We start from the raw sequence: 15,841 nt of genomic DNA, 5'->3' as shown, positions 1-15,841 counted from the left end.
AGGGAGGGAGGGAGGGAGGGAGGGAGGGAGGGAGAGATCAAGGGGGAAAAGTCAACCTTTCTAAAAATGCCACATGACTCCTGTTCACTGTCTCCACAGATGAGAATGAGTGTCAGACCAAGCCCGGGATCTGTGAGAATGGGCGTTGCCTCAACACCCTGGGTAGCTACACGTGTGAGTGTAACGATGGCTTCACGGCTAGCCCCACTCAGGATGAGTGCTTGGGTGAGTATCTGAAACTGGTTGCAACCTTCCCTCACACTCCAAAGCATTGTTTCTGGTTTGAAATAAGAGAATATGCCAAAAATTGTGAAGGAGCTGAAAACAGTCATCCTTGGGAGATGACTTAGTGACCAAGTGTATCTTGGGCTCAGGACCTCCCTACAGCAAAATTCTACCTTTGCTAATTGCACATGGAATTGCTAGCTTGGGGTTTCCTTCTTGCTGCTCTTTAAGGCCTTTGCGACCAGGCCCACTTCCGTATGTTTTTGCCCCCTTTTCTATAGCATGGCTGTTGCAACTGTTCTTCCATATGTCTGGGGCACAAAGAGTTATAAGCTTGTCTGCACCAATGCCTTTCTGCCAACTCACAGATTTCTTGTCTTGTTTCCGTCAGACGCCTCCTTTCTCTCTCCCTGCTGTTTCCAGCTTTCGCTTCTCGTTCCTCTTCACCCAGGGTAAAGTGTTACATCCTTTTGGTTTTTATATCTGACTAAATTCCTAATGCCCCATGCACACAGAACAGTCCCTCAATTCCTCTTTGCCTCGGAATGTCTCTTCCAGACAACCGGGAAGGGTACTGCTTTTCGGAGGTCTTGCAAAACATGTGCCAGATTGGCTCAAGCAACAGGAACCCCGTCACCAAGTCCGAGTGCTGCTGTGATGGAGGGAGAGGCTGGGGACCCCACTGTGAGATCTGCCCTTTCGAGGGCACAGTGGCTTACAAGAAGCTCTGTCCCCACGGCCGAGGATTCATGACCAACGGAGCAGGTACTTCACTTTGTTCTGTTGTTGACAAAAGGTGCGAGCTCATTCTTCACTACAAGTTTTCCGTTATTAGACAAAAGTAGTCGCAAGGAATGCGTGTGTTTCACTATGGAAAATGATGGAAACGTGGAACTGACAATATAGGCTTGCACTGTCTGACTGAGATGGACGGACATCCTTCCTTACAGTGCTGTAAACATTCAAGGCCATTTGCCAACGGCCCTTGGTCCTGTTGATTATGTTTCTTGTGCTTGGGTCCTTGCCTCTGCCTTGCAAGGGTCTGGCAGAAATCTGCTGGAAGATAGTTTATGAGTTGTGAAATAAACAACCATCTACTTCCACTCCACTGATATTCATTTTAACTCAATGTTAGCCATGATATATTGCATCAAAGAAGTACAAAGACTGCTGGTGTGCTAGGAATTTGCACAATCATGTCCGAAGTGCATGTACCAGCTGCTTTCCGCTAGACATCTGGATGTGAGTGAGGGTCAATGGAGATGTCTGAGGCAGCTGAGAAAACCTGCGAGCCTCTTGGGATCCCACTTTTATCAACACAGTTGGGGTGTAGTTCATAGAAGGGCTGAGGAAGAGGGTCCTGTTGGTGTTCCATTGTGCTCCTGGGGTGGGGAGGGGACTGGAGGGTCCTGTTGGTGTTCCATTGTGCTCCTGGGGTGTGGGGTGTGGGAGGGGACTGGAGGAGGCTAGAAGCAAAGACATAAAGGAGAATTAGAAGAGAATTGTCTTCCTGTTGGGAAAATGTGACTAATGACAGAATAAAGGCTGTGGGTAAATGGAGGGAGTGGAAAGATCCGCCCTCTGGGAGGATGCTGAGATGAGATGATAGAGGACTCATTTCCTGAGACCAGTGAAAAGGTGCTTACCTGTACCTCAGAGTAAACTGCAGAAGGTCAGGCACACCCATCTGCTGATATTAGACGATCATTTTGGCAGTGAAGGTCTAATAACTTGTACAAATTGCTTGTGTTGGTGTCCAGCCTTACTGCCACCAGTGTACAGTCTCCAAGCCTTTCTGTCTGTGATGGAGACACAAATAAGGATGTCTCTGTTTAGCAAACTGCATAAATCTAACCCCATCATTTACCCAAGAGGCCTGATTAACTTCCATACAGAAGAGGGAAGTCGACTCCATTCTTCCACCCTTTAAGTCATTTTATATTTTTCAGGATTAACTTCAAATAGAACAAAGAAAATGTTAAAGAAGTTTCCTTCTTATTTTGAACATGCAACATCAGAGAGAAAAACCTAGACTTTCCTTGTCCAGAGGGTCCTCTGCTATGACTTGCTCATGTGATGCCCTTGGGTGACAAGAATGATGACAAGATGGAGCAGAGGACCTAACATGTCTCCATACGATGTTATTCTAGAAATCCAAACGAGAAAAATAACACAACTTTAGATGACCAATTATTTTAGGCTTTCCCTTTGTTTAAACGGCTTCTCTTTATCACCTCATACAGTCATTCACTAGCTGTTCAACGAGTAACCAATTGCATATGAATTCCTCTCTGTCTCCTCTTGGTTTAATATTTTGGTCCTTAATACAGTAACATGGTCTATAAATTTTTATACTCAAGTGACCCCTGTGTATCAATGTTGCCCATTGTATATTTTAATGTATTTATTATTGTGATTTATATCTATCCTAGATATTGATGAGTGCAAGGTTATTCATGATGTTTGCCGAAATGGGGAGTGTGTCAACGACAGAGGGTCCTATCACTGCATCTGTAAAACTGGCTACACTCCCGATATAACAGGGACCGCCTGTGTAGGTAGGTTCTTCGTTTCTAATGCTTTATTCCCGAGTAGAAATTTCAGGTTATAGGAAAGAAAACCCCACACAAAAAAAAATCTAAAAGGCATCTCTACTTTTAATAGAAAATTATGAGGCAATCATCAAATACCTCCCAGAGTTTGTAGGTATAGATATGGAACATTAAGAAACTCTTGCAAATGGACTTCTACACTATCTTTCTTTAATCACAGATCTGAATGAATGCAACCAGGCTCCCAAACCCTGCAATTTTATATGCAAAAACACAGAAGGGAGTTACCAGTGTTCCTGCCCGAAGGGCTACATTCTGCAAGAGGATGGAAGGAGCTGCAAAGGTAAGGGGTCATTGGCTTAATCCACTCACCTGCCTCTGGTTATGCCTGGGAATAATCAGGAGACAAACTGCAATACCTGCTCCCCTGGACTTCCTGCCTGTGCAGTGGGTGGGTCCCTGAGGATTACCCTGAGGCCAGGGAGGCCGCTTAAGGCTAGCAGAAGCAGCCATCCCTGCTTGATACCCCATGAGCATCCATGATGGCATCCATGAAGGGCTCATTGGTACCAACTCTCTAAGGCTCTGCTGAGGCTATTCCCAGTTAATTCCCCAATCCTTTTCCATTTTCTTCATTTATTCACTCTTTCTTCAACAACAGTGTGGTCTAGGAGGTCTTCATACCATGATCTTAGAGGTGTGTCTGATTAATTAAACTAGTGTATCTATCTATCTATCTATCTATCTATATTTTAGGTTTGCAAAATAAAGCCACCATGCCTTCTAAGAACTTAACAGAAGGAGTTGTGGAATTGAGAAACATTCAAACTGTGCAGAATTCTCTCCTCAACTAGAAACTACCTTTTGTAAAATCTGCTCAGTATATATTCAGCCCTAAACATCTTACTAGATAAAACCTTCAGAGGTTCTTCTATGCAGACCTGGTCCTAGGTCCTAGATCATGCTGCAGCTGGGGAAGAAGTCCCCGATACCAACATCTGCCCATGTCCTTAAAAAGTAAGCTTCACCTGGCATCACTGTGAGCTCTGGCAAGTGTAAGGACTTGGAGCAAGAGGTAACTCATGTAAGCAAAGAAATATGTTCAGGGGAAATATCTCTTCTGTGTGCAATTTGTAAGGAAACAAATTCACATTTTTGTAATCTGTGGCAGTGGGCCACTGCAGATGCTCACCTCAGCGTAGGCAATGGCTTCCCCAGAGATACACATCTGTAATCACCGCCCACCTCAGTGAACCCTGCCCACTCTCTGTAACTCTGCAATCAACCTGCAACTTGAGCAGGAGGAGGCAGAGGAGAGAGTGACTGGAGTTTCAGGTGAAGGCCTAGTGACCCTTCCTGATCTAGGGTTGCTTGCAAGTAGCCTCAGCTACTCTGATGAAGACGGTGCCAGGCTGTTAGGCTCAGAGTCTTTACTGCCCTCTCTGTGCTTACTCTCATGAAGTCCATGTTTGTCTACGCCTGACATGTGGAAGTGTGCACATACGTGTCCCACTCACTCTAAGAAAAAACAGGTAGAACAGAGGCTCTGGAGGGGTGTGGGACCAGTACCTTCCCCTCACTGGAGAAAGGATGTGGGCAGAGAAGAGAAGGGATCTGGGTAAGAGTCATGCAATTATGGCTATAACGCAGTGAAACCCACCACCATTAATTTGTACAGTTCATGTATGTTATTGATTATAATATCAAAGGAAATGGGCGGGAAGAGGTAGGAGAAGATGTTTTTGAGGTTGAGAACAGCCAGTTGCAGCTGAAAGGTTCCCATTAGTGGACTGGACAACTCTGAAGTACACGGCACTGTTTTCTCGCCAGCTGCAGGGGAGAGAAGTTGGCCTCTCAGCAGTAGAGAGCTCAAGAAAGTCTCCATCTGAGGATGGGCACAGGGACATCCTCTCGGGTTAGGACAAGTGCCCTCCCAGGCAGGAAGGCCTCTGGGGAGCAGAGGCTGCCGCTAGCAAATCTCACACCACTTGTGCCTCTGTGCAGGGGAGGAGTCTGTGATAAAGCACTCTTGAATTTCCAGGCATTTAGACACCATCCTTCAAGTCCAACATACTTGGTAGCTCTTAATATGTCTTTAAAAGTGAGTCTGGATGCTAAGGCTGTGAATACACTCTGTTAAGGTGGGAGACTGCTGAGATGAAAAATAACTTTGGGTCTATAGTATAGGAAAGGGGTTTTTTGGGGGAGGTGTTTTTGTTTGTTTCATCAAAATCAACTAGGTAGATTGATTGATTGATTTTTGTCTTTCCGAGTTGTTCAATTTTATTTCATTCAAAGAGAAACTACTAGCCAAAGAAGTCAAACTGATGGCCTCACTTAAGTTTGTTCTAGATGCAACAGAAAAGAATGAAGGCAGTGGTTCTCAGTCGTCTTTTACCTTTACCTTGCCTTCCTCAACCTTCCTGTAATACGGTTCCTCATGTCGGGGTGACCCCCAACCATAACATTATTTTGGTGCCACTTCATAACTGTGATTTTGTTACTGTTAAGAATCATAATGTAAACATCTATGTTTTCTGATGGCCTTAGGTGACCCCTGTGAAAGGGTTCTCACCCCACAGGTTTAGACCAACTGAATTAAGGGAACAAGGAGATTTTCAGACTTGACATCTCTTTTGATATCTTCACTTAGATCTTTCAGTGCTAGGGAGAATTTCAGAATGAGTTTTTACTTCGTTTTACAATTCATTTAAACATTTAGAATATCTTTCAAATCGATTCGTTGACAAATCCCTACATTTCTTTAGCTAAGAGGAACTGCTAGGCCTTGGGTCCCACAGAGCCACTTCCCCCTTCTTTCTCAGCCCACCACCTGCCATCTTGCCAGTGCCTTGCTGTGACTTCTGGGCTGGCCCAGTGAAGCTTCCTACCCAAGCCTGTTCAGCACAACTTGAATTCCATCTTGCACTTTCTTACAGATCTTGACGAGTGTGCAACCAAGCAGCATAACTGTCAGTTCCTATGTGTTAACACCATCGGTGGCTTCACATGCAAATGCCCTCCTGGGTTTACCCAGCATCACACTGCCTGCATTGGTAAGTAGGAAGGAAAGCCCTGTATGGGACATAGATGTTCCGGTTCTGGTTAGAGGCTCTTTTCTAACCCCTCTGCTGCTGGATAACAGTACACCATGTTCAGCATAAGGGGGTGCACGTGTTGGTCCATGCACACACGATAGGAAGTTATTGACCCTATTTTGGACTTCTCTGGGTCAACCTTCTCCCTTCCTTTCAAGCGTTGGGGGTGCGTCACTCTCCTCTTTTCTCCCACTGCTTCTCCCAGATAACAACGAGTGCACGTCTGATATCAACCTGTGTGGGTCCAAGGGCGTTTGCCAGAACACTCCAGGAAGCTTCACCTGTGAATGCCAGCGGGGATTCTCACTCGATCAGAGTGGTGCCAGCTGTGAAGGTAGGTACAGCCCTCAGCTGGATCCAGCTAGAAGCACCTTGTAGAGATGGCATATGTGGCTGTCAACTTCTGTGAGTTACAGGAACTAATATCTCTTCTGGGTGTGCTGGCCTACATCTGTAATCTGAGCACTTGAGAGGCAGAGGCAGGAGGATTCCCACAAGTTGGAGGTCAGCCAAATATAAATAATAAGTAGGCAAACAAAGAGGCAAGAATGAAGGAGAAGAAAACATCTCTAAGCAAGGAAACCATTCAACTAAAGTCCAGGCTGTTTGCATGGGCCCCATGTCTCAGAAATGTACTTGCTTGTACCAATAACACACACCTCTTCTACGTAGATGAAGACTGTTTTGTTTAGGTTAACATTTAACTTAGTAGGAGTAACTCAGCCAAAGCGCCTCAATGTCTGACATTTGGGGCCAGAGCCCTTAGATTCCCCGAACATGGACAGTACATGCAGGGAATAATTCTTCCACGAATGCATAATTCATATTCAAATTTTAATTCTTATGATTTTTACTTTCTCATTGATAGTCCTCAGTTTCTAATTCCAGTACCAATAAACACAGATAGTTTCCAGGGTTATTCCACAGCATTCTGTGACTTACGACATTTTTATCTGTAGACTTTCTGGGAAATCTCTGGATATTGGTGTAGATATTCTTGATGTTTTGATAGGATACACTTTTAGGAGAAGGGTTTACTTCTAGAATTGCCTTTGAGTGTCACAGGTTGAGGCTTCAGAGAGCCTGAGAGGCAGCTGCTGTGGGACTCACGGGATCCTCTGCTTCTTTTACAGATGTGGACGAGTGTGAGGGTAACCACCGCTGTCAACATGGCTGCCAGAACATCATCGGAGGCTATAGGTGCAGCTGCCCCCAGGGCTACCTCCAGCACTACCAATGGAACCAGTGTGTAGGCAAGTAGCTCCTCATCCTTAAAAGCAGCCTGGTTGCTGGCCCCTCACAGAGCCTGACTTCCTTCTGATGTAAAGTTACTGAGCCAACAACAGCCCCCTGAAAGTTTCTCTCTCCCACTTGAAACCAAAGGGAAGTGATAATCTAACAGCATGTGATAGAATAAGTGACTTTTGGACGTAATGGGGATGAGATGCCCTTAGACTCCTTGACACCATTATATCTTCCTCTTCTGCTGCACTGTTAGTCATCAGCACACACTGGGGAGCTCTCTATGATATCAAGTTCCTTGAAGATTTACTTTGGTTTCAGGAGGATCATGGCCAGATAAGAATAAGTCAATTAAGGTTCGGGGTTCCTGTTGCCCCCGAATCCCAAACAGGGCTCAGAAGGCTCAAGAAATAAAGTTATCTAGAGTGAGCACTGTCATGGACTGAAACGGTTCCGCCAGTATGGTGCTATACAGAGCCGATCTCTTGGACCAGCCTCACCTGTGTGCCCACTCTTAGCTTGTTGAAAGTTCACTTTCCTGGTGGTTGAGTTAGAGGTCAGGGGCCATTAACACCATTCCTTTCTAGAAGCAAATAGGAGATTTCAACTTTCAGCTGGATTAGGACCCATTTGGCCCTACCATAATCAAAAATGGTATCTATAACATACTTCATTCCTTATTTTAAATAGAGAAAAGAATGTAGACAACATTATCTTTGATTTTTCTAGTTTAGGATCCCTGTAACCTAAGGGACCTTGGATAGAGACTTGAGGTCTTTAGATTTAGAGAATCTACAAATAGGCAAAGCCAGGCTAATGGCTGGATGGAAGGTGAGGGAAAGAGAGTAGGATTTATATCCATAAATAACACTACACACACACACAAATGACACAAAGTATTTTAATTTATCAGCAAAACTTCTAGGCCTTCCACTTTTCCCACCTATTTACTAACTCAAATGCATAGCATGAACATAGAAGGGAGATTGTCTGGGGAAAGAAAGGGAATGGAGGCAGAGAAGAGGAGAGTACAGGAGGGGAAATATGGTCAAAGTACACAGCATACTTGGGTGACAACGTCTTAATTAGACTCATCACTATGAACAATGAATATAAACCAATGTATATTGGTGGGCTGGTGAATCAGCTCGGTGCATAGAGGCAGCTGCTGCTCATCTTCCAAGCTTGGAGAAGCCTCCTAATGCTCACAGGACGGTAGGAAGGTTTGCTTAAATGAGTGCAAACCCTGCTCCATGTTACTGCCTGAAATGAGTGCATGGAATCTCCCCAGCCACATAGGCTTTAGTCATGGCTCAGACACTGGAGCCACAGCTGGTTTGGATAGGCATTCAGAGAGAAAACAGACATGCTGGGAGGTATGACTTAGCCTACGACTGGGCACCTGCAGGCCCTTGCAGAGGTTTTGAAAAGGAAGTACAATTGGGGCAGATAAATGGGGTGGACACCCCTGTAGGATAGCAACCATCCTCAGACCTGCACGTTCAAGGCCCAAGAGGAGCTTCTGGGGCTGTGGGTCTCTGCTTTGGGGATATCCATCCTGAGGGCACTTGTGGTCCAAGCATACAGATAACTGTCCAGTCTCTTCCCACCACCTCTGAACTCCAAACTATAACTGTGGTTCTGCCTCCTATGGAGCAAAACATACTAGCACTGGCTTTTAGTGAGGAGAACTCGAGTCTGAGGCTCCTCGTAGCTCCATCCTGGGTATTTTGCTGGGAGCATCTAAACTCTTCTACAATATTTAGTCAGCATGGGAAGAGGCTGCCTGCCTTCCCTGCCTCTCTCCTGTACTCTCCAAACTGGCCACACTGCCTGCTTTCTTTTCTGAGAGCCTACTTACATACCTATAGGCCAGCTAGTCAGTCACCAGGAACATGACCTAAATTCCTCCTTAGAATTCTACGGCAAGTATCATACATGTAACGTTGTCTTGTTTTCTCTGCAGATGAAAACGAGTGCCTGAGTGCACATGTCTGTGGGGGAGCCTCCTGCCACAACACCCTGGGGAGTTACAAGTGCATGTGTCCCACCGGCTTCCAGTACGAACAGTTCAGCGGAGGCTGCCAAGACATCAATGAGTGTGGCTCATCCCAGGCCCCCTGCAGTTATGGTTGCTCTAATACTGAGGGTGGCTACCTGTGTGGCTGTCCGCCAGGATACTTCCGGATAGGCCAAGGGTAAGTATTATTCTTCCTGCCCTCAGATAATGACCCTGTAAATATATTACACACACACGTGTATGTGTATGTATATGTATAATCCCAGCACCATTTGAGAGGCAGAGGCAGGCAAATATATATGTGTGTCTGTGTATATACATATATATATATATATATATATATATATATATATATATCCTACTAGAGAACTGCACTTTCTATAATCCTCAGGTTCATTCCAGTTAGCTTTGAAACAGTTTGAGAGGAGCGTCTGTAAAGGGGTATCCAGATTTCTAGAAACTTCTAGAACACCCAACAACATAGTGCAGCCACATGGTTCATATCTCACTGAACAACTTCTGTCTCATATCCTTCACATCTTGCTGAGAGCTAATTGGTTTCTCCAAGAATCCTCCTCTGGATCAGCTCATGCAGAGCTGGATGCACTCTACACAGCTGACGGCTCCCATGGAGCAGGCTGGGCTCTCTCCACTTAGGATGCTTTCTTTCCTGGCTCTCATCAGGTTATGGATAACTTGCTGGGTATTTCTTACCATTTTTAAGGCATCTTTTGTCCTTTGCTCTTGAATTTACATTAGAAATAATTTTTAAAAATCACATTAAATGTGAGTTAGAATAATCAACTGTATTTTCCAAGTAGAAAATTTTATGAATGATGTGAATATGAATATGTTTATGACAGTTGAGGCAGAGAAGGAACACTGTTTTTATCAATGGCTTAAATTTTTAATAAGTTTTTAAAGCCGAGTTCTTCCCTAATGACTTGAGTGTATATCTAATTTATGAATCTTTGTTCTTGTTTTTGTTTTTGAGACAGGGTTTTTCTGTGTAACAGAACCCTGGTTGTCCTGGATTCACTTTGTAGACCAGACTGGCCTTAAATTTACAGAGATCCACCTGCCTCTGCCTCTCAGGTGCTGGGGTTATAGGCATGTGTCACCACACTCAGCCTAGTTCATGAATATTAATTAATTAGAAGTCTCTCTTAATTAGAACTCTGTCTTTCTCTGTCTCTCTGTTTGTTTCTCTCTGCCCCTACCCATCATACACACACACAATCACATACACACTTATCCCAAATATGAACTCAGAGGTCCTGAAGTCTATGATACACCGACTTTCAGACACTTATTCCAGTCTGTATAAACTTCAAGGTAGAAGAATTCTATGTGGGAAGCTCTTGGAATGCCAGCAGTAGGACCCAAATTCCCAGATGTCTGTCTGGCTCTCAACTGACTCAGTACTTTTTTTTACAGTTTAATGCCAGAACCATTTTTCCCAGAAAAAAAAAAATTGTGACACTCCAAACTGGCTTCATGCCAGTGGGATTTTGTAGCCACATTTCTTATAAGTGGTGCTCCTGGGACAAGAAAATACTGGAGAAGAGTTCTGAGAAGGGAGCCAAGCCTGCAGATTTGGGCTTATTTCCTGGAGCCATCATACAGCATTTCCCGCCCCCCCCCCCATCATTTCCTTGTTTATTCATGTTCCATGCTGCTAGGTGAAGAGGGACACAAATGTGTGCACTTAGAAGACCCCAGGAACTAGAAAGAAGCTCTGAAGTACAATGAGACACAGGAGATAAGCTGTTCCTTGGTGTTGTATTTTGAATCCTATGGACAAACATAGGAAAGAGCTGTGGCAGACAAGTCAACTATCATAGAAAAGTCAACTATCATAGGTTTGGTGCACATTTTGTGGTAGAAATCCACCCTTTTATAATAGCTTTGGCCTCCCTGTGATGTCACTTGGGTGCACTTTACCACCCTACCCCACCCCCCAAAAAATAAGGGCTGTTTTAGGATAATCTCTAGGTTCCCAACCCGTTTAGAAAGGAAGCCTAACAAAAACAAATCAGATACTGTGTGGGGCTCACTCCATAGCTTGGCTCCAACAACTGCAAAGCAAAGAAACAAGGATTAGATCTCTCTAGGGCTTGGGTTTGTTTATCCGCCTTCAGATGAGTCAACTCCAATGGCCTTAGTGGTTTGAAATGACTTGAAGTTAAACTGTTTCCCACAGTTGGGCAAGCTCTGCTCTGACCCATGCTGTCTATAAGAATGTGTCGTACATCTTACAGCATGGACCCATATCAACCCACAGACACTGCGTGGACTTCCCTTTCTACCTCAGTAACATCAGCTAGAGTAAGCTGTCAAATAGAAGTGATTGCTGAGAACAGGGATTAGGGAGGGATGATGGCAGCATTGGAGTGAAGTGAGCCTTAAGGACCTGAGGAATCACATTTGAGCCAGCAGGGGGCAGAAGTGATGGAGAAGGCAATGGTTAGGCTATGGACACAGAACATAAAAAACAACATCAGGATATAAAAAAAGAGAAGACTGGGGTGGAGGGGTGGCAGGAACAGAGGTGGCAGCAGGAAGGTGGAAGACACGGGAGAAAGAAAGTCACCAAAACATACTATGCCCAACTATGCCATAATGCTAGCTGACATCCTATATGCTGATCTTAAAAATTAAAACATAAAAATCAAGGCCACAGCAGAGGAAGAAATATGTTGTCCAAGAAAGAGGTCCCAGATATGGCCCACCTGCCCACTCACTGCTGACTCCTAGAGGGACAGCTGGTGGGGGGACCTTCCGTACTCCCAGGTTCATAAAAGAGATTCATAAAAAAGATTCATAAAAGAGAGGACCTATTAAGTCACATGATCTCACTCATCCTTGGTCTTCAGTTTTCAGTATGTCTGTCCCCTCCCTGCATGAGCACTGCAGATGTTTGGCTGGGAGATGAAGGGGCAAAGAAGTATGCAAAGCGGTATGTTGAGAGAAAGAACTGTACTCCAGGCACTGGGTATCAGGAGCTAAACACCTGGGCACTGGTGTGACTGTTAGAAGCAGATGACTGTCCAGTGGGCAGTCTGTTATCAGTAGGGAGGCTGAACATCAGAGCTGCTGGATCTGACCGAAGCTGCCTTGTGCTCCTTTCTGTGGTAGGCATTGTGTTTCTGGAATGGGCATGGGCCGAGGCGGCCCAGAGCCACCTGCCAGCAGCGAGATGGACGACAACTCACTGTCCCCAGAGGCCTGCTACGAGTGTAAGATCAACGGCTACCCAAAACGAGGCCGGAAACGAAGAAGCACGAATGAAACGGATACCTCCGACATCCAGGTATATCAGGGTCTCCTTGTCTGCAGATACCTAAGGGCCCTGAGGCTTCTATGCTTTCTTCCAAGGACACCTCCAAGAGTGAACAGTCTCCCCAGACAGAAAGCCCAGTCATTCTCCTGGCTCTAGCAGTATTGTACAAGAGGCCATGGAGTTTGGGGTTTGTTTTATTATATTTATTTATTTTGGCTGCCTCTTGAGAGCGGCAGTTTAACAGGTTTCATGCTCTTGCTCATTTCCTCCGTCTCACCAAGAAGAAAGTCAAACGCCTACCCGGTGTCTGCAGACAGGACAAGGTCTGCAGTCAAGGATAGCAAGTGGGCAGAATGGCATGCATTTGTGGTGCTCCCCACGCGGAGGCCAAGGTGTAGAAAGAGCTCCTTCCAGGGAATGAGCCATAAGGCTTGGGGGAGGGAGGAGGACTAGATTGACAGGGACATAGGATGCTATGTAAAGTCAGGAATGCATTCATTCACCCAGATCTCTGGCTCCAGGCTGGGAGCATCTAGTCCACGAGGTCCCAGAGAGGCAAGCAGAAAGCTCAGTGAAACGTTAGCAGCTCACCACAGCCGGGAAGTATGTCCATAGGTGTGTCCTTTAGAAGAGTTGGTTTCCTGTCAGTGAACAAACTTGAAATAGCTGTGTTCTGAGTCTGAGCATTCGTCCTACAACCCACCTGCTGTGGTTTGGGAAAAGAAAACAAACCTATGAAGCAAGCTTTAAAAAAAAAAAATCACTGTGTCTGAGTCACCTGGTAGGCTTGTTAGAATGATGTGCTGGGAAAAGCCCCAGGAATTCTAATCCCAGGGGTCTGGGAGGTGACAGGAATTTGCATGTCTAATGGTTTCCAGCCATGCCAGGCTGCTGGTTCGGGGACCACACTTTGAGACCCACTGAGAGACTCTCCCCCAGTACAACCTGGCTTCCTGCCATCTATTTATATTTTTGAGAATACATCTGTGGCTTAGGCAAAGTGCCTACTAGAGTGTGTCTTTTCAACTTAACATACTGCATGAACTGAAAACTGTGTTGGGCTTGAGACTTGAGTGGCCTTTTCTTTAGCATGAGAACTAAAGGACATACTTAGTGGGATTTAACCCATTTCCATGTGTCTTTCTAGGACGGGTCTGAGATGGAAGCCAACGTGAGCCTCGCCAGCTGGGATGTGGAGAAGCCGGCTAGCTTTGCTTTCAATATTTCCCATGTCAATAACAAGGTCCGAATCCTAGAGCTCCTGCCGGCCCTCACAACTCTGATGAACCACAACAGATACTTGATTGAATCTGGAAATGAAGATGGCTTCTTTAAAATCAACCAGAAAGAAGGGGTCAGCTACCTCCACTTCACGAAGAAGAAGCCGGTGGCTGGGACCTACTCCTTACAAATCAGCAGCACCCCACTTTATAAAAAGAAAGAACTTAACCAGTTAGAAGACAGATATGACAAAGACTACCTCAGTGGTGAACTGGGCGATAACCTGAAGATGAAAATTCAGATCTTGCTGCATTAATTCACCATCCAGAGACCAAATAATTAAATGAAAAAGCAACTTTAGGCAGGTAGAATTATATTTTCCCCAAGCCAGAACCTTCACATCATGGTACAATCGTTCACCGAGTCGATCTGTATAAATGAGCACCACTCTTGAATGGCAACATCCAGGTACAGTGATGATCCTAGTTCAACCAACCACTTTCTCAGGCTTCTCGTGAGTAGCTCAGCTACCCTGTCATGCGTATTGATTCCTGAAAACTGGGACATGAATATCCGCTGAGGTTGGCCATTCACGCCGATGGGCTATCTTTCCAGCCTCCGCACAGAAACATGCTTCCATCTGATGGACTGTTCTGCGTTGGTCTTCAGATCTTGAAACTTTGCTTCTCCGAGTGCAAGCAGTAGGTTTATGTTGTCTGTTTGGTGCTAGTAAATTCTCAAAATAGATTTATTGATGCACTGTAATAAAGACACAAGTTAGGAACCAAATTGCCAAGTACTCAGTTCAAATACTTCATTTCAATCAACCAAAGTTAGTTCAGTAGCTTATCTCACTTATGAGTATGGTGCAGTACATGTAAATTAAGTGTGTGTACACTGTAACGTGCTATTTTTATCATTGAAACATTTATAAACTACAATAATAAAGCCCTTAATGTGAGGGTTTGTAATGGTGCTTATTAAGACCAAAGACTTGTTAAACATCTACACCAAATGGTAGTGGATTCTCTGAGACTGGCCCACTTGTGCACTGAGGTTGGGGAGGACAAGGAAACAGCCTCAGCCACCAGAGGATCACCACCGCATCCTCCATCACACAGCATGTGCAATACGCCAAAATCACTCTCAGTCATTCCTGTCAACAAGGGGTTAATGTCATGATGTCACAATAAAGTGATCCTCCCCTCCCTCCCCATTTTAGTTTACACCTTGGTTTTGTGTTCTTGTGTGGATTGAGGCTGGAGGGGCCTTTCTGGAGGTGAAATAAAGTCTCCTGGGTTTAAAGTATCCTTGGTTTGTTATCTGTGGCTTCTGTGTATGTGTAATGTAAGCACTAGGAGAAGAAATCGCATCTTCAGTTAGTCCCTTAATGGTGATTACCGATTGCTGATGCTTGGTTGGTTATCTGACTTTCCTAGGAAAACACTTAGATTACAGCATCATTTCTAAAATGTGACCTAGTTAGTCCTGGGGATTTTAAACTCCCAGATTTAAGAACTCGCAGATATAAAATCCAGTCATTCTCTTCTAGTGGCTGAACTTCATGCTCCTTCTCCTCTCAAGTACACAGCATTGGCAAGGTGTTCCATCCTTTCCCCTGAACATCTGTTGCTGGTCAGTGCTAGACTAATTACAGAGAGCTGATTGAATTGAATCCAACTGAATGTTGCATCTCTTGGTTTTCAAATGTCCTAACTTGAAAAATGGTGGTTTATTTTAAATGCAACATTCAATATTTAACTGTTAAGCTCATTTAGTTAATAGAAGAAAAAGAACAACTTAACTTCCCCAGGCCAGCAAAATTGTGGTAGTGAAAATAAGATGAATTAATTTTGTTACATGAAGGGAGGTCAAGAGTGGAATTTTCCAAGACATGGGAAAGTCCTCTCAAACTCATGGGAGCTGTATGCTAAAGCCTTGGAGTAGGCTATGAGCTATGCTTTCCCAGAAGACACAACTAGTGTCAAGTGCTGAAAGGCTCAGTTTAACACATACCTCCTTAATGAGAAGGCTACCTATGGTGAGGATGGGCTTCCTTGCAGAGTGCTGAGTTCAGCTAGGTTAGACAGGGGCACCGGTATCCATTTAATGCCTGTGGATATCCTAGAGTCTCTTGTTTTTGTTTGTTGGTTGGTTTGTCTGGGTTTTGATTTCTGGGTTGTTTTTTAATCTCTGGTTT

At 44.8% G+C, this 15,841-nt stretch overlaps 1 protein-coding gene across 2 annotated transcripts in view; it reads left to right on the top strand.

Moving 5' to 3' along the window:
• Fbn1 (fibrillin 1) overlaps positions 1-14,949 on the top strand; it is a 206,071-nt gene extending 191,122 nt beyond the window's left edge. For both annotated transcript variants that reach the window (XM_021156745.1, XM_029472540.1), the window contains exons 57-66: positions 100-225; positions 784-990; positions 2,658-2,783; positions 2,998-3,120; positions 5,717-5,833; positions 6,081-6,209; positions 7,009-7,128; positions 9,084-9,315; positions 12,276-12,450; positions 13,568-14,949. In XM_021156745.1, coding sequence (XP_021012404.1) covers positions 100-225; positions 784-990; positions 2,658-2,783; positions 2,998-3,120; positions 5,717-5,833; positions 6,081-6,209; positions 7,009-7,128; positions 9,084-9,315; positions 12,276-12,450; positions 13,568-13,957 — 1,745 coding nt within the window. In that variant the 3' untranslated portion in view covers positions 13,958-14,949. The remainder of the gene's footprint in view (positions 1-99; positions 226-783; positions 991-2,657; positions 2,784-2,997; positions 3,121-5,716; positions 5,834-6,080; positions 6,210-7,008; positions 7,129-9,083; positions 9,316-12,275; positions 12,451-13,567) is intronic.
• The last annotated feature ends 892 nt before the right edge of the window (positions 14,950-15,841 follow it).

This window comes from Mus caroli, chromosome 2 (assembly GCF_900094665.2).
Source record: "Mus caroli chromosome 2, CAROLI_EIJ_v1.1, whole genome shotgun sequence".
NCBI lineage: Eukaryota > Metazoa > Chordata > Mammalia > Rodentia > Muridae > Mus > Mus caroli.
The sequence above is the reverse complement of the archived record's forward strand: the minus strand, read 5'-3'. Positions and strand labels throughout refer to the sequence as shown.